Source organism: Macaca mulatta, chromosome 8 (genome assembly GCF_049350105.2).
Source record: "Macaca mulatta isolate MMU2019108-1 chromosome 8, T2T-MMU8v2.0, whole genome shotgun sequence".
NCBI lineage: Eukaryota > Metazoa > Chordata > Mammalia > Primates > Cercopithecidae > Macaca > Macaca mulatta.
Window position 1 is genome coordinate 30,260,861 of NC_133413.1, and position 19,590 is coordinate 30,280,450.

The 19,590-nt window shown below is 36.2% G+C and overlaps 1 protein-coding gene across 4 annotated transcripts in view; it reads left to right on the forward strand.

Moving 5' to 3' along the window:
• Positions 1-19,590, forward strand: part of FZD3 (frizzled class receptor 3) — a 70,722-nt gene that overhangs the window by 22,050 nt on the left and 29,082 nt on the right. For all 4 annotated transcript variants that reach the window (XM_015145072.3, XM_015145071.3, XM_077942649.1 and 1 more), the window contains 2 exon segments: positions 5,135-5,331; positions 11,627-12,644. In XM_015145072.3, coding sequence (XP_015000558.1) covers positions 5,135-5,331; positions 11,627-12,644 — 1,215 coding nt within the window.

Genomic DNA, 19,590 nt, shown 5'->3' on the forward strand with positions numbered 1-19,590 from the left:
AACCTGCTAGCACTTGGGAAGGGGCTGCATGTACAGTGTGTTTACTGGAGTTGTATGCATGCTCACCTGACGCATTCTTCCCTTACCCGTCTAGCCTTCCTAGAGGAAGGTCATATACCAGTAAAACGCTGCTATTTTGCCTCTTAGTGAACATGTTTGAGCCCACTCCCTCAGCTCCTGAGATCTTATCGGGAAGCTGCTAATCACCAATTTCAGGTTTTTCTTATCTGTTGGGAGGATGCCTTTCCCTGGCATCAGCTGAAACCAATTATTATTTTAGAGCGGCTTGAACGTCAAATATTTTCTTCCATTCTGTTGGTTGTCTGTTCACTCTCCTGATAGTGTCCTTCAGTACACAAAAGCTTTTATTTTTGTTGAAGTCCAGTTTACCAATTTTTTTCTTTTCAACTTGTGCTTTTGGTGTCATATCTAAGAAACCACTGCTAAATCCAAGGACATGGAGATTTGCCCCATGTTTTCTTCTATGAGTTTCATAGATTATGCTTTTATACTTAGGCCTTTGATAAAATTTTGAGTTAATTTTTGTATATAAGGTAAGGTAAGAGACTAATGTTATGCTTTTGCATATGGATTTTCTCTTATTCCACTGTCTTTTGTTGAAGAGACTTTTTTCCCATTGAACAGTCTTGGCATCTTTGTTGAAAATGAATTGGCCACACATGTGATGGTTTAATTCTGGACTCCTAATTCTGTCCCATTAAACTATATGTCTGTCCTTATCTAGTACACACTTTTGATTCCTATAATAGCTTTGTGATACGTTTTTAAATTGGAAAATATGAGTACACCAGTTGGTTCTTTTTCAAGATTGTTTTGGCTATTCAGAGTCTCTTGTAATTCCATATGAATTTTAGGACCAGCTTTTCCATTTCTGCAACAACAGAAGGCCATTGGGATTTTTGAAGGGATTACACTGAATCTGTAGGTCTTTTTTGGGAGTATTGCCATCTGAACAACGTTGTCTTCGAAACCATGAACACAGGATGTCTTTCTGTTTATTTAGGTCTTCAGTTTCCGTCAACAATATTTTATAATTTTCTGTCTTATGTGATATTGGATAAATTTATTCCTAAGTATTTATTCTTTTTGATACTCTTTTAAATGGAATAATTTTTTATAATTTTCTTTTCTGTTGGTAGTTTTAAAAATTTTCATTGATCTACTTGGGTTTATATCTACAGTCTTACTATTTGATTTTAATTTGTTCAAACTATTTTGCATCCTTTTTTTCTCTCTTGCGTTCTTCTTTTTATTGTTTGTTTCCTTCTCTGTTGCTTTGTTAGTTGTGCGTTCTTTTATTGTTTACCCTAAAAATTATGATAGGTACTTTTGACTTATAATATTCTGATAGAAATAATTACTTCGACCATTCCCCCATTAGTGCTCTTCTGACCCTCCACCGTTTCCACTTTACTATAATGCATGTTAATTTTACGTGTATTTTGTATGTATTTTAAGATGATATTATTTTTGTTGGCACAGAGTATTCATTTATATTTTCCCACAGTCATCCCTTTTGTTGCTCTTAATTCATTTTTAATTTTCATCTTAGATCATTTCCCTTCTGTCTAAAGAACTTTCAAGCATTTCTTTTAGTGCAGTTTGCTGATGGCTATTTTTTCCTTTTTTGTCTATCTAAAAGTGTATTTATCTTCATTTGTAAATAATATTTTTACTGGCTAGAGATTATAGGTTTGCAGTTATTTTCTCTCAACTTTTTAAATAAGCCATTCCATTGTTTTCTGGTTTTCTGAAGTCAATTCTGAAAGTTACTGTCACTTCCTTGAAGGTAATGTCCTTTTTCCACTGACCGCCCTTAACATATTTTTCTTTGGTTTTCAACTCTTTAAATAAGATATGCCTAGCTGAGGTTTTCTTGTATTTATCCTTGCGGTTTGGGGAACTTCTCAAATCTGTAGGTGATTGTCTTTAATCAGTTTTGGAAAATCCTTAGCCATCATCTTTGTAGATTTTGCCTCTGCCCCGTTCTTGCTGATCTGTCCTTTTGAGATTGCATTTACATGTGTTAGATCTTTTTTGTGTGTTTTACATGTTTCTTACCCTCTCTTCTGTATTTTTTGGTCTGTGACCTTCTTTCTGTTTGAATATTTTCTTTTGCCTTATTTTCTATTCTGCAAGTCTTATCTTTTGATATCTCTAATAAGTTCTTAATTTCAGTAATATAATTTCAATTATAGAATTTTAATTCTATTATAATTCTGACTTTCTGATGAATTTTTTTATCTTTTATTGAAGATAAAAAAGATAGTCATAGTTATATACAGTCTTGTCTGTTAACTCTAAGAGCTGGATCACCACTTTTTTTTTTTTTTTTTTTTGGTTTTCAGTTATATCACCCTGTCTCTTGAGATGCCCAGTAATTTTTTACTAAGTGCTAGACGTTATAAAATATTAGTGAGATTCCAGATAGGTTATATTACTATAGAAAAGATTAATCCTCTTTTCTGCTTAGCAGATAAATGCAATTAGCACTTTACTTTTATTTATTTGTTTTATTTATTTATTTATTTTAGAGACAGGGTCTCACTCTGTCTCCCAAGCTGAATGTGGTGATGTGATCGTAACTCACTGCAGCTTCGATCATAGCTTACTGCAGCCTTGAACACCTGGGCTCAAGTGATCCTCCTGCCTCTGCCTCCCAAGTAGCTGGGACTACAGGCATATGCCACCATGCCTAGCTTTTTTTTTTTTTTTTTTTTTTTTTTAAAGTAGAGATAGTCTTGCTGTTTTGCCCAGGCTGGTCTCAAATTCCTGAGCTCAGGTGATCCTCCTGCCTTGGTCTCTCAGAGTACTGAGATTACAGCTGTGAGCTGTTGATCCTCCTGCCTTGGTCTCTCAAAGTACTGAGATTACAGCTGTGAGCTGTTGTATCAGTTAATTCAGTCAGGAACTGAGCTGAGTTAGAGGCTGCATTGCAGTGTTGGTAGGTCTCTCCCTCTGATTTGTCTCTGCTACTAGGGTGTAGTCATTCAGGACTTCTCAGCAGAAAGTTTGGTATGTTGAGATGCTGTGTGGAGGTTGAACTGTAATTCATGTCCTTTAGACTGATAAGACTGCCAGAATCTCCACTCTGTTCTCTTTCTGCTTAGCTTCTTGGCTTCCTTCCCTGTGTAGCTTTAGAATTTTCAGATACACATAGGGAAAACTGACTCTGTGTTAGGCTCAATCCTTCCCACTTCTCACTTAGATCTTATTTCTTTCATTTCCAATTTTGTCTCTATAGCCTGAAAAGACCACTTACAGCTCTGCTAGTTTCTCAGGTTCTCCAGCACAGCCTAGGCCAAGCTTGATTCCTAGCCTCTTGTCTTATGCCCAGTTCAACAAATACCTGCTTCGAAAAGTGGCTGTACATATCAGGCTACCTGTTGGTACTTTCCTGCTCTTTGAATTTATTCCATCTGAAGTTCTTTAGCAGTTCTCCAGTGGCTTTAAATAGATAACTTAAAACTTTTTTTCTCTTTGTAAGTTGTTCTTGATGGAAACATTGGTGTAATACAGAGTTTCTTAGAAGTGAAAGTCATAGTTTGTTATATATCAGTTATTATATTCATTTTATAGTTCTCTGACATCAGTTTCTTTAAGTGACTCTTGATTTTCTAATTGTATTATGTATAGGAGGCTCTGGAAAATAATATACATCAGTGCAGAAACAAATTGATTCGTCCACATTAGAAAGGCCTGGTGGTAAGAATATCTCTAACAACTTCAAAATCAGCAATGACTCAAACTTTTATATAAATAAATGCAAAAAATATTCCATAGTCAAAAGCACAGATGCACATCCTTGGGATATTTTTTCTATTCCTGTGGTTGAAATGATTATTTTACTGGGTTTTATGTTTGGGGCTACTGTTTTTTTTCCCTTAATATTAACTTACAGCATTAGCTTTGTTTACATCACGTGATTTCACAGTATAAAGAACTCTGTTTAAAATGTGAAAAAGGCATGGTGCTGTAATCCTAGCACTTTGGAAAGCTGAGGTGGACAGATTGCTTAAGCCCAAGAGTTTAAGACCAGCCTGGGCAACATGGTGAGACCCTGTCTTTACAAAAAATACAAAATTTAACCTGTGTGGTGGTGCGTGCCTGTAGTCACAGCTACTCAGGAGGCTGAGGTGGGTGGATTGCTTGAGCCTAAGAGGTAGAGGTTGCAGTTAGCTGAGATCCTGTCACTGCACTCTAGCCGGGGTGACAGAGCGAGACCCTGTCTTTAAAAAAAAAAAAAAAAAGATCAAGAAAATTTGAGCCCAAAGTGAGAGCCCTTTCCCTACCCTCAATGCTTAAATTGCTACTATGTTGCTACTTACCTTCCTCTCCTCCTCCCATTTTTTCTCCTATTACTTGTCCTCTCTCTCCTGTTGACTATTGTTAATTGAAGAGAATTTAGAAATTGAAATACTTAAATGAGGCCAAGTGTGGTGACTCACACCTGTAATCCCAGCACTTTGGGAGGCCAAGGTGGGCAGATCACCTGAGGTGGGGAGTTTGAGAGCAGCCTGGCCAACATGGGGAAACCTTGTCTCTACTGAAAATGCAAAAATTATCTGGGCGTGGTGGTGCATGCCTATAATCGCAGCTACTTGGGAGGCTGAGGCCGGAGAATTGCTTGAATGTGGGACGTGGAGGTTGCAGTGAGCCGAGATCATGCGACTGCACTCCAGCCTGGACAACAGAGCGAGACTCCATCTCAAAAAAAAAGAAAAGAAAAAGAAAGGAAGAAATACTTAAAGGAAGAAAACTAAAATTTCTTGTAATCCCATCACCGATTTAGTCACACTTTTGAACATTTGGTGCATGTCTTTTGTGTATTTATTCTTTGTAAAATGGATATTGTCAGTGGTTCTCAACCCTGCTTCTTCATTAATATCACCTAAAATATAGATTCTGGGATACACCTCACATTTAACTAAATCAGAATCTTCAAGGGTAGGGCTAGGAGAGTTTTATTTAAAAAACCAAAAACTCCCCTTCAGAGAATTTTAATAACCCTCAGAATTTTCTTTTAATGAAAAAGAGAATGTTGCAATATTATAGAAAGCTTTAACTTGTATACAGCTCTTTAACTAATTATTCAATTTTAACTTTTCCCTAGCCATTCCACCCTATGGTGAATCTGGATTGTTCTCGGGATTTCCGGCCTTTTCTTTGTGCACTCTACGCTCCTATTTGTATGGAATATGGACGTGTCACACTTCCCTGTCGTAGGCTGTGTCAGCGGGCTTACAGTGAGTGTTCGAAGCTCATGGAGATGTTCGGTGTTCCTTGGCCTGAAGATATGGAATGCAGTAGGTGCGAAAATTGTAGATTTTCATGGATCATTTCTTATGTTGCAATATGTTTGAAATTACTTGTCTTCTTTTCCATCTGTTTTAAAAAACTTTTTTTGAAGTGTGCATATTAGTCATTAATTTTGAATAGCAGTTTTATGGCCTCAGAATTGTTTATTTGCTTAGAAATTTGGAAGCACTAAATGAAAAAGAAAACATTTCTGTGAAGAAGTTTTTAAAAGAGTTAAGAATTACATAATCAAGACAGTTGATTTTTCCCCCTTTAAAACATTTTTTTCTGATTATGAAAATAGTGCTATTTGTGAAAAATTATACAGAGAAGAAAACCATTTATTACCTCATCATTGCAGGAGCTTAAATACCTTTATGATTTAACTATAGACTTGTAGAATAGTTCTCTCAGTTCTTTTTTTCTGTCAAGTATTAACATACCAAATCCAGAAAATGTCAAATACTTTTCAAATTACATCCAGTATATAGACTATAATAAGCATGTCTTAAAGTTTTGAGGATTTATTAGACATTTTTAAAGTTTCGTTTGAGTGAGCATTGTTATTAGTAATAATATATTTATTATATAACAATGTTTTACCTATTTGTATTCTGAAATATTTCAAGGATAAAGATTAAGGTGAATACTTATGTATCTATTATTATCTAGCTTTGCCCAATCTTAACAGTTTGTAATATTGGCTTCAGATTTTTTTTAAGAAATAAAACAATACAGGTTGAATTGAAGGTTTTTCCTTATTATCCATCTTGAGCTTATTATCTTCTTACCCCCCAGGAGTGAGATAATCTTTATGTTGAATTTGTTTTAAAATCATTCCCATGTTTGCTTATATACTCTTACTACATATATGCATATCCATAAACAACACAACATTTTTGTATGTATATATCTGTGTTTGTACCTGTAACCTGTAGGTCTGGTACATTCCTTTTAATTGCCGTGTAGTGGCCAATTGTATTAATATCCTACAGTTATTTAGCTTTCTACTGATGGTCATTTAGGTTGTTTCCAGGTTTTTGTTATTATAAGCAACCTTCTTTTCTCCTTCATATTTAAAAATAATTTTGTTTGTTGTCTGGCAATAGCCCTTGGAGGCAAGTAAAGCAGATTTTGTTACTTACTTGACAGATGGAGAAACTTAAGAAATAATAAATGCTGTACAGTAAGTCCTCACTTAACGTTGTTGATAGGTTCTCAGAATATGTGACTTTAAGCAGAATGACATTTAATGAAACCAATTTGTTTTCTTTTCTCTTCTCTTTTTTTTTTTTGAGCTGGAATCTCACTCTGTGCCCCAAGCTGGAATGCAGTGGCATGATCTTGGTTCACTGCGACCTCACCTCCCGGGTTCAAGCGATTCTCCTGCCTTAGCCTCGTGGATACCAATTTGTTTTCTTATAAACGTTATAACAAAATGACGTTGAAAAAAAAACAGTGATTTTTAAGGACCTGCTGTATGGTGTCTTGCTTGAAGTCACAGTTTAAAAGAATCTATCTATGATGTTAAATGGGGACTACTGTATTAGCTTCTTGTAGTCAATTCATTGATGTTCTGCTTTCTCATATTTGTCTATTTCCCACCTATTTTACCTGCCCTTTTATTTAGTCCCATCTAACCATTCATCTCTTCTCTCTCCAGACACCTGAAAATGTTGCTAGTTTCTCTTTTAGGAGTCCGTAAATAAAACAATTATGAATTGCCTGGGTAGGAACTCTTGTTTTATGCTTCTTGTATTTAACGCCTATTGTTTAGGTGTCTTTTTATTTTAATAGCTTATATATAAGCATATAAATCTCATAATCTTTATTTTTAAAATTTGTTTTGATAGGATTAAACCTGTTTTATGTCCTCATTATATCCTGGGATTGCCTAAATTTGAAATCTTAAATTCTGAAAAAGGGAACTTTCTTTTTTTCTTTTTTTTTGAGACGGAGTCCGCTCTGTCACCCAGGCTGGAGTGCAGTGGCGCAATCTCGGCTCACTGCAACCTCTGCCTGCTGGGTTCAAGCAATTCTCCTACCTCAGTCTCCCGATGAGCTGGGCTTACAGGCACCCGCCACCATGCCCAGCTAATTTTTGCATTTTTGGTAGAGACGGGTTTTCACCGTGTTGGCCAGGCTGGTCTTGAACTCCTGACTTTAGGTGATCTGCCCGCCTTGGCCTCCCAAAGTGCTGAGATTACAGGCATGAGCCACCGCACCCAGCCTCAAAGGGAACTTTCATAGCAACCTTTTATTCTTCCATGGCTCTCATACTTTTGTACCTACTATACTGGTTGCCTTGGTTCATTTGTGCAGCTATAACAAAATACCACAGACTGGGCAAATTATAAATAATAAAAATTTATTTCTCAGGCAGAGGCACAGGCAGATTGTGTTTCTAGTGAGGGCTGCTTTCTGCTTCCAACATGGCACCTTGTTGCTGCATCCTTCAGTGGATAGGAACACTGTATCCCCATGTGGCAGGAGAGCAAGAGGGGCAAGCTCACTCTGCAGCCTCTTTTATAAGGACATTAATCCCTTAATTGTCCCAAAGACCTCACTTCGTTTTTCTTTTTTGGAGATAGGGTCTCGCTCTGTTGCCCAGGCTGGAGTGCAGGGGCACAGTCATAGCTCACTACAGCCTCAAACTCCTGGGCTCAATCAGTCCTCTTGCCTCAGCCTCCCAAGTAGCTGGGATTACATGTGCGTGCCACCATGTCCAGCTAATTAAAAAAAAAAAAAATTGTAGAGATGGGGTCTTGTTTTGTTGCCCAGGGAGGTCACAAACTCCTGGCCTTAAGCAGTCCTCCCGCCTTGGCCTCCTAAAGTGCTGGGATTATGAACTGAGCCACGGCACTTGGCCAGGCTCTGCCTCTGAGTGCCACTGCAGTGGGGATTGTTTCATGAATATTCATGTCCCCCAAAGTTCATGTGTTGGAAACTTAATTCTCAGTGCAACAGTGCTGAGAGGTGGGACCTTTAAGAGATCATGAGGACTCCACCCTGATGAATGGATTAATGCCATTATCTCAGGAGGGCATTAGTTGTTGCGAGAGTGGGTTCCTGATAAAAGGATGAGTTTGGCCTCTTTTCCTCCCTGGACCCCCATGCTCTCTTGCCCTTTTGCCATGGGTTGGTACACCAAGGATGCACCTCCTTCCCAGATGCAGGCCCCCTTGACTTGGACTTCCTAGCCTCTAGAACTGTAAGAAATAAATCCCTGGTTTTTATAAATTACCCAGTCTTAGGTATTCTGTCATAGCAGCACAAAATGGACGAAGACAGCACCTATTCTAATAATTCATGGACAACCCCAGAATTTTTATCTTTTTATCCTAAATAGACCCTTTCTGGTCTCATTTGTTTCTTTATTTAGCTTAAATGTTGTGGTCTATCACTTGAAATAACATGTTTGATAGCAGTTTCATCTCATTCCTCTTACTGTACTTATTTAGACCTCCAAATAGACTGATTAATTTTTTACAAATTGATTATGCTGTATATTTAATGATTCTGAAATTACAGCAGTTGTATTTTCTATTTGTAACCACTTGTCTTGGTCAGAAAAATTTCTGTTCATTTTCCTCAGCACTTGTGCCAAATCTGTATCACTTAAACTTGTATCTCACCTTTATTTCCTTCAACCTCAGCCTGTCCTCCTTTCCTGAAAATGATTCAGTCCATCGTGTAAGAGAACTATTGTGATCTGTTATGTCTCAGACTGTTCCTTCTCAGTTTCCTTCCTGGATCCTCCTCTTTTTTCTGCCCCTTGAATAATGGTGCTTCCCAGAGTTTGGCTCCTGTTCTCTACAGCCCTTGCTGGATAATCTCATCTCACCTATTTTAACTCTTACTTATATACTGATAATTCCTAAACCTGAATCTGTAGCCTCTCCCTGAAGAGCTCAAAACCTGCATATATCCAGCAGCTGTTGAAAATCCTAACATATATCCAGTAGCCATTGGAAATCCTGGCCTCAGTTTGTCTCAGCAACCTCAATTTTGGCATATGTAAAATTGATTTTACTTCTTGGCTTACTTTTTTATTCCCTTGAAGTATCTTCTGTTCCTACTTCATTGATCTTAACTCCCACATTCAAATTATGCATTCTGTTGCTTTTAGCTAACTAATTTCATATCCATCTCATTCTCGCTGCCTTATTTGGCTTTCATTTTGGCACATCTGGTGTCCCTGCCCCCATTTTTGCCCCACTCAAGTCTGTCTTTTACACTGCTCCTGGTTACCTTTCTGATTACTTGGGTTTGGGTTATATGAATATATTCACTCAACCAACATTCTTTAGTTCGACAGATGTCAATTGAATGTCTTTGGTGTGCTAGGCACTATTCTAGATGCCAAAAATGAGCAGTGAGGAAAACAGAGATCCTGTTCTTATGGAGTGAAAATTCTAGTGGTGGAGGTAAATAAAATTGTAGACAATGTCACAGGAAAATGAATGCTAATAAGAACAAATGCGGTAGGTGATAGGGATACAATATAGGAGAGCAGAGGGATTCTATTTTCTATAGAGTGCTTGGAGAAGTCCTTTTTGATAAGGAGGCTTTGGACCAGGGACTTGAATGAAGTGAGAAAACAAATGATGATATCTGGGGGCAGAGCAGGCTAGGCAGAGGGGAAACAGAGCAGCAAGTACAGAGACTCTGAAGTGGAACCATGCTTCCTAAACTCAGAACGACAGGAGACCAAAGTGGTTGGAGCCAAGTGAGTGAGGGAGAATGGAAGGAAATAAGATCAGAAAAGTACTGGGGCTGAGGGTCTGTATAGCTGTGGTAGAGAATTTGGATTTGACTCTGAGATGAGAAGCCATTAGAGGGTTTTAAGCAGAAGAGAGGGAAGATCACGGACACAGGAGTAGCATATCTTTAAAGGATTACTTTAGCTGCTCTGTGGAGATGGAGATCAATTGGAGGCCCCTCTAGAAGTCCAGGGAAGAAGTATTGATGGCTCAGACTGGGCACCAGAGGGGAGGAAATGAGAAGAGGTCGGTTTCCTGATGTATCACTAAGTAGAATCACAGGAAATGCTGGTAGATTGTGATGTGTATATGAAAGATAAGGGACATCAAGGATAACCCCAAGGTTTTTGGCCTGAGCAGCTAGAAGTATAGAATAATCGCTTATTGATATGGGGAAACCTGTGGAGTGGAAGTCAAGAATTTGCTTTCAGAAGGGTTGAAGATTGAGGTGCCTATTATATATCTAAGTGTATATGTTGGGTTGGCAGTTAGATATACAAATAATTTCCATAGATATATCAGTATCGGGTAACATGGGAAAATTGTAGTGTTTACATGGTTTTAAATTTTGTTAATGTTTACACACACACACACACACACACACACATTTCTGCAACATGCTTACCTCTCCAGTCTCATCTCCTGCCACAAGTCATGCACACTTTATGTTCCAGCAGTAACAAACACACCCTGTTCAGACACCTATGCCTATGTTTATATTTGCTTACTAGAATGCTGATTGGCTTACTGCTAATAATGATTTAAAATCCTGTATTGGGGAACTTACTCTGTGAAGTCTTTCATAATTCCTACCACTTATGTAATTAATTTGTCTTTATCATTATCATTTTTGTACCTCATACAGATTTTAATTGCTAGCAGAGTGTCACACTGCTATATTTTGTGTATGTTGTGTTTATAAGTATGTGTCTCCTTCTAGATTCAAGGATAGAGATCTGTATTTTTATCTTTTTAACTCCTGGCATATTGCAGTGTTCCAATAAATACTTGAATGCAATACATTCTGTCATTGGCTTTATAATTATCTGTGAAGAAAATGGTTTGTATTAGAAAATCTAAAAAATTTGAAGATATTAATCATCTACAGTATAAGGTTATATATGTGTTTGGCAAACTTAATGATAGTTTCTTAGAAACTATTTGATGCATATAAAACAGCAAACAGCTAGTTACTGGGAGTCTAAAGTCTTAGAAACAGTTATTGGCAAAAAAATTAAAGATGAAGGGAGTTCATGATAATGGTCTCCTTAGTTGCATAAATATCTGCAACACAACCTTGTTTTCTTTGTCTCGAGGCTATCATACTTTCTCAAGACATACAACTAGTATTTTTTGCTCAACTGTCAAAAATCTGGTTGTATGGACCACAAACAAGATATCACCATTTACTTTATTTCTACATATTACATTTGCTGTCCAGGAATAAATAAGGTTGTGAGTGCCAGATTTGGAAATCCAAATTGTTAGATCGTGGTAGATTTCCCCATAAGTAAAAATAGTTCTCATGTTGTTTTGTTTTTTAGGTTCCCAGATTGTGATGAGCCGTATCCTCGACTTGTGGATCTGAATTTAGCTGGAGAACCAACTGAAGGAGCCCCAGTGGCAGTGCAGAGAGACTATGGTTTTTGGTGTCCCCGAGAGTTAAAAATTGATCCTGATCTGGGTTATTCTTTTCTGCACGTGCGTGATTGTTCACCTCCTTGTCCAAATATGTACTTCAGGAGAGAAGAACTATCATTTGCTCGCTATTTCATAGGATTGATTTCAATCATTTGCCTCTCTGCCACATTGTTTACTTTTTTAACTTTTTTGATTGATGTCACAAGATTCCGTTATCCTGAAAGGCCTATTATATTTTATGCAGTCTGCTACATGATGGTATCCTTAATTTTCTTCATTGGATTTTTGCTTGAGGATCGAGTAGCCTGCAATGCCTCCATCCCTGCACAATATAAGGCTTCCACAGTGACACAAGGATCTCATAATAAAGCCTGTACCATGCTTTTTATGGTACTCTATTTTTTTACTATGGCTGGCAGTGTATGGTGGGTAATTCTTACCATCACATGGTTTTTAGCAGCTGTGCCAAAGTGGGGTAGTGAAGCTATTGAGAAGAAAGCATTGCTGTTTCACGCCAGTGCATGGGGCATCCCTGGAACTCTAACTATCATCCTTTTAGCGATGAATAAAATTGAAGGTGATAATATTAGTGGCGTGTGTTTTGTTGGCCTCTACGATGTTGATGCATTGAGATATTTTGTTCTTGCCCCCCTCTGCCTGTATGTGGTAGTTGGGGTTTCTCTCCTCTTAGCTGGCATTATATCCCTAAACAGAGTTCGAATTGAGATTCCATTAGAAAAGGAGAACCAAGATAAATTAGTGAAGTTTATGATCCGGATTGGTGTTTTCAGCATTCTTTATCTCGTACCACTCTTGGTTGTAATTGGATGCTACTTTTATGAACAAGCTTACCGTGGCATCTGGGAAACAACGTGGATACAAGAACGCTGCAGAGAATATCACATTCCGTGTCCATATCAGGTAAGGGAAACCTTGTTACAAATTTCAGAATGTGTAGTAATAAAACAAAAGCATATTACTATAATGAGTTAATATCAGCTGTTTTTTGAAATGTCATGAATCTTCAACTTGTACGTTAACATTTTAAGGGTGAGATAAATACGTTGTAGTAAATATGTAATACACATATTTGATAGACATCTTCATTTTAAAAGATGACTTACAAGTCTACGCTATGGGCTTTTAAGCAGTGTACTTCTATTGGTGATTTTTTTTTTTTCCAGAAGTGTGCAGTATTGTGGGGGAGAAGCACTTTACCAACATTTATAAAAATGTGCTGTCTTTTTATGGGAATTTTACTGATGTTCAGGTTAGAAATTGTTTTATTAATAGCAGTTTTGCAAAAATAAGATGCAAGTATAAAAACTCTTAATGATCTTGATTTTTCCTCTTTACATACTGAATATTTTGTGATTTCTTTTTGAGTTTAGAGTTCAGAGCCTCTGGTAGTCTTAGAATTATGGAATTTCAAATCTAGAAAGAACTTTAGAGATCATTTATTCAGATTCCCTCTGTAATTTAGAGTTCTTGAACATCTAGCATCATATTTGAAGCTTTGAAATGTTAAATGACTTGCTCATGAGTAGTAAATGAACAGCTAGGATTTAGTCTTCGATAAATGTAGTCAAGGAAAATATATCAGAAGAGTTAATGCTAAGTATTTCTCTCTCCCATCTTTAGTACTTCTAGAATCTATGTTCCTACTATTACCCTATCTTCTTTTATATATTTACGATTATTATTTAGAGACAGGGTCTTACTAGAATGCAGTGGCGTGATCACAGCTCACTGCAGCTTCAAACTCCAGGAGCTCAAGCAATCCTCCTGCCTCAGCCTCCCGATTAGCTAGGACTACAGGTGTGCACCACCATGCCCAGCTCATTTTTTATTTCTTTTTTTAAGAGATGGGGTTTCACTACGTTGCCCAGGCTAGTCTCGAACTCCTAGCCTCAAGTGATCCTCCCTCCTGGACCTCCCCAGATGCTGGTATTACAGGCGTGAGCCACCATGCCAGCCTCTCTTGTTTCTTTTAAAACAAGTTTTCTTAAAAGAGTACTCTAATGTGGTGTCTCCTGTTTGTCATTTTCCAGATTTCCTATTATAAAAGTGCACCAGCCACCTTTTCATCTCCTCCAACCTTTGTTACTCTAATACTTTTAAATACCTTTATTGAAGTACTTATGTATTACAGATAACTTTTGTTTACTAGTCTGTTTCCCCTACTACTATACAGTGAATTCTTTGAAAGGAAGAATTTCTTTTTTTGTGTTTTGAAGACATTCTGTAGATAATAGTAATGAGAATGTGGGTATATAGCTTGAGAAGAGAAGACATTTTTAAGACATGGTAACAGAAATGTACATTTAAGAAATGGTTACTGCTACAGAGAGTATGGGGTTAGCACATAATAAATGCTGATACATTTTTGATCACTGAGAATGCCAATTACCCTTTTATTTTGGTATAAATAGTCCTATACAAATGATATTTATCATTGTATAATATTAGGTACTGATTTTTTAAAAATAAACCAACTCATAACTTAAGAGACTAGGAAAAAATGAGTAATTGAAATTTCATTCAATTTCTTGCCAGAACTGCTTACTAAAAACTCCTAATACGAGTTTTCAGACCTAAAGGTAAAAATCCAGTTTTCCTTCTGAGAGAGAGATGTTGAGTTATATTTTATGCTTCCCCATGTCAGTTTCTAAGATTGTAAATTATTATTTTAGGGCTATGACCATGAAATAATGGTCTTAAAAAATAGCAAACCTCAAACATGTAAATCAGTAGAGTAGTTGGGATGCTGCTCTTTTCATGACATACCTAGAATTCTTTTAGCATCTTTAGAACCAGTTTGAGCTACACTGAAATATATATGTGTGTGTGTTGGGGGCGGGATTAATAGTGTTTTCTAAGAAATATTTCCATCATACAGAAATGAATAACAAATGATAATAACAACAAAGGTATTAAACTGTAAGGTATTAAACTGTAGGAGTCCTAGCTTCTTTTCTTACTTTCATTAATTAACTTTATAACCTTGGATGAACTTCACCTCTCTCTGCTTCAGTTCTTCATAATATGAGAATAGTAATAGAATCTACGTCCTAGGGTTGTTTTTAGGATTATGCATGTAAATACTTAGAAGTGTGGCTACTAGTCTAGGGCCACTTCACTCTGAATGCTCTTGGTATCTTCTGATCTCGGAAGCTAAGCAGGGTCGGGCCTGGTTAGTCCTTGGATAGGAGAAGTGTGGCTACTACATAATAGGTGCTCAAAATGTTGGCTCTATTCTTACTTGTTATTGTCTATTATTGTTGTTGCTACCATTATTTACATATAAATATGTTTTTTAAAAGCCATCCAGTAGTAAGCTTTAGCAAATGCAATATTTGTTTCAGACTTTTAAAAGAAGTCATAAATTTAGCTGAAACTTCCTGTGTACCCTTCCCTCATCCTGTTCCTCTTATTCGCTCCCCAGAGACAACCATCATCGTGAATTTGGAGTTGTTCATTCCCATAAAAGCCGATACAATTACCAATAAATATGTAGTTATAAAAAATGTTTGTTTCACCCATGTTTGACTAAATTCTTTAACTCAACATTTTGTTTTTGAGTTGCATTTATGTTAATACTACAACTCTAGTTTTTAAAATGTTTCCTTTTACTAATATAAAGGAAATTTATAACATATTTCAAATATATAGAGATATAGAAAATAAATATCCATGTACTCACAACCCAACTACCGTGAAATCTTAAAATTATGGCATATGTATCTATATCTGTCTGTGTACCTATGTATCTAATATTAAAGATACAGTTAATACCTCCTCTGTTCCTTTCCATATTCCCATTCCTCTTCTGTCTCCCTCCCTAGAGAAACTCTTCTCATAAATATGGTATTTTTCATTCTCCTGAATATTTTTATACTGTTGCTGAGTGTTTATGTATCCATGAAATTTGCTGTTGATGCAAGTTTCTAAAATGCATATACGTGAGATCATTCTGTAGCTCATTTTTAAACTCAGTTTTATGTTTTTGAGAATATATATGTTGGTATGTGTACTGATAATTTGTTTTAACTGCAGTGGAGTATGCTACTGTATAAATATACTGTAATTTATTCACTCATTTATTGATGAATTTTATAGTCATTTCTAATTTTTTGTTAAGCCATTTTTCAGTGAATATTCTTATAACACCTTCATTTCTTACATATGAACAAGAGTTTCTATTGGAAGTTTTGCATTGTAGGCCATAAGCACGTTCAACTCAAGTGGTTATTTTAATTTATACTCACACCAGAGTATGCGTTTCCCCTTTGTCCCCATTTTGGCACTCTCAGGCTTTTAAATTTTTGCCAACCTTTGAAATAATATGTCAATTCTGTAGTAATTTACCTTTTTCTTATTATAAGTAAGGTTGAATGTGTTTTCGTATTTTTATCAGCCATTTGGGGTTTCTCCGTGATTTACCTATTTTTTTATCTTTGTCCATTGCTCTGTTAGATTGTTTGCTTTTTACTGTTTAAATATTCTTGGTATTCTTTGCCAGTCATTTGCATTACAGATATTTTCTGCTTTGTGGCTTGTCTTTTCACTTTATTTGTGCTTTGTCTTTTGTGTTTTAAGATAATTCTTCCCTGCCACTAAAGTCATTAAAAGGGCCTGCTGTATTTTTTCTAGCAGTTTCTACAATTTGCTTTTTTGAGTCATATCTCTAATCCCATAAAATTTATTTTTGTGAATGTTGTAAGGAACATAATTTTATTTTTCCATATGGATAAGACGTGCTTTCTGCATCATAGATCAAATAGTTCATCTATTTCAATTGTAATGCAACCTTTTTCATGCACAAGTTTGATTTTTAGGCTCTCTCATTTGTATAACCATGTGTCAACTTCACATCTTCCTTACCTTGTTCTTCTTCTTCAAAACTATTTTAGCTATTCTTGGTGCTTTGCTCTTCGGTATGAGTTTTAAAATCAATTTTCCATGAAAACACTGTCAGGATTTTCATTGAAATTGTTTTCGATTTATAAATGAATCTGGGGAACATTGCTGTTTTTGCAATACTGAGTTTTGATATCTTGTTTATTTACATTTTCATTAAATTGGTTGTTGGTGTACAGGCATGCCATTTAAAAATTTTTTAAATTTATTTATTGTGACAAAGTCTCACTCTGTTGCCTAGGTTGGAGTGCAGTGGCACAGTCATAGCTCTCTGTAACCATGAACTCCCAGGCTCCAGTGATCCTCCTGTCTCATCCCCCCTAGTAAGTGGGGCTACAGGCGTGTGCTACCATACTTGGCTAATTTTTTTTATTTTTTGTAGAGATGGGGTCTCCCTGTGTTGCCCAGGCTGGTCTCAAGTGATCCTTCCACCTTGGCTTTCTAAAGACTGCGATTATAGGTGTGAGCTACTGTACCTGGCCTGATTGATTTTGTGTATTGGTTTTATATCAGACATCCTTGTTGAACCCCTATTAGTTCTGATTGTGTATGGATTCTCTTAGATATTCTTTCTAGAAATCATGTTGTTTGCAAGTAGGGACCATTCTGTCTCGCTTGCTTTCAAAGTTTTATGTTTCACGTAAGAGCTGCCTACTCTTGGAAAGGATTTGCGCGTCTTCCTGTAAAACTCTGTCCTCATATCTTTGAAGTGAAAGGAAAGAAGTTAGTTAAGAAAGTAGGCTTTTGTAAGTTAACCATTTAATCTCTTCAATACTAATGGTTTTATTCAGGTCTTTTATTTCTTCTTGAGGCTTTTTTTTTTTTCATTTACATTTTTCTGGAACATTATTTCATCTAACTTTTCAAATACATTGGCATAAATTTGTTCATTTTTAAAATGTTTTTACCATTTTAGTTTTTGTTCCTAATATATATGTTCTTTTTTTCCCCCATGATCAATCTTGTTAAAGGATTATTTCTTTTTGTTTGTTTGTTTTTGGTAGAGATGGGGTCTTGTTATGCTGCCCAGGCAGGTCTCAAACTCCTGGCCTCAGGGATCCTCCCTCGTTGGCCTCTCAAGAGCCACTGTGCCCACCAAAGATTATCTTTTTAATTCAATTATTTCTGGTCTTATTTCATTCCTACTGCTTTCTTTAGAATTACTTTGTTTTTCTAGATTCTTGAATTGAAAGCTTAACTCATTTATTGTCAATATTTTCTAATTTTAAAAATACATTTAATAGTTACTTTAAATTTAACCAAAAGACCATTATTAACCAGTTTGGTCATTCACACTCATTCTGTCTCCTGAACTTAGCTTTAAGCAACTTTATGATTTTTTTTTTTTTTTTTGAGAACCTTTATTGAAGTTTGGGAATCTCTCTCTGGCTTTTTGTTCTTCACAGAAATGTCCCTTCACAAAGCTGATGGAAAGGGATGTTTTTTACCCTAACATCTCATGGGTTAATAACACTTGGATACATTTTAAAAATTCCCTCCAATAAGTATTTTTTTCTAGGATTTCCTTTCTCTTTAGCATAATAATTCAGAGACTGCTCTAGAAGATAGTGCTGGTGTGGCTAAAGTTTTATTCTATATGTGAGTCCCATGAATTCCTTTGTGATTCTTGTACTTTCCAATCTTGCTTGCGTAAGTAGATGTTGAGTTAAACCTGGCCTGTTCAAAAAAAATAAAGCACTATAAATATGAACTCTTATTCATATAGACGTCATTGTGGGTAAAATCTGTGGTTACTGATATCCACAACAACCTTTTCAAATAGACAGCATGGCTTCATTCCTGCCATTCAAAAGCATTTAAAGCAGAAAGAAGTAATGTGGCTTACACAGTTACATTAGCTTAAGGATCAGCAAACTATAGCCCATCTGAACTGTAGCCTACAGATAAACTAGAGGACCAGCCACCTGTTTTTTTTAATTGTCGTTTTATACACACACACACACGTTATGTATATGTTTCATTTTAATCATTTTTAAGTGTACAGTTCTGTGACATTAAGTAAATTCACATTGTGCAACCATCACCACCATCCATTTCCAGTACCTTTTTCATCTTTTCAAACTGAGAAGACTTAAGCAACACGGTAAGACCCCGTTTCTACAAAAAATATAAAAATTAGCCAGGCATGTTGGCATGCTCCTGTAGTCCTAGCTACTCGGGAGGCTGAGGCAGGAGAATAGTTTGAGCCCAAGAGGTCAAGGCTTCAGAGAGCTGTGATTGCACCACTGCACTCCAGCCTAGGTGACAGAGCAAGACCCTATCTCAATAAAAATCAGCCAATCAATCAGTGAGACTCTGCACCCATTAAACAATAACTCCCCATTCTTCTTCCCCACATCCCCTGTCAACTACCATTCTACTTTGTCTCTATGAATTTAATTCTAGATATCTCATATAAATGGAATTATACAATAATTTGCCCTACTTTGATTTTTTAAATATTCAGATATTAGGATATTAATATTTGTTTTTGTTCAGAATTTATTTTTAGAGGAATCTTATACAGACTTCTGAATTGAGCACCAGTGATGTGAAATTTTTATATTGAAGTAATACCCCACATACTTGAATAAAGATCTGCTGTTATTGAGTGTGCCTTATAGAACACTTAGTAGGTGATGATGATAATTCCTAGTAAGTTTTTTAAATGTTTTAAGCAATGATGGAGCAGTCTCCTCAGGTGACTTAGAAAGAGAAAATATTTGAATATATTTGCTTAAAAACCAGTAAGGTTGCTTTACAGTTATCTCTCATATTATAGAAACTTTCAAATATCTGAAAAAATCAGTTCGTGAGTTGTTTATCGTGTTTTTTCAAAATACCAATTGGGTTTAGTGCAAATCGCGTAAATATAAATTGATAATTTAAAGAAAAATTGGCTGGGTGTAAAGTATTTTAAAATGAGTGCTGTTGCTGAAAACAGTTT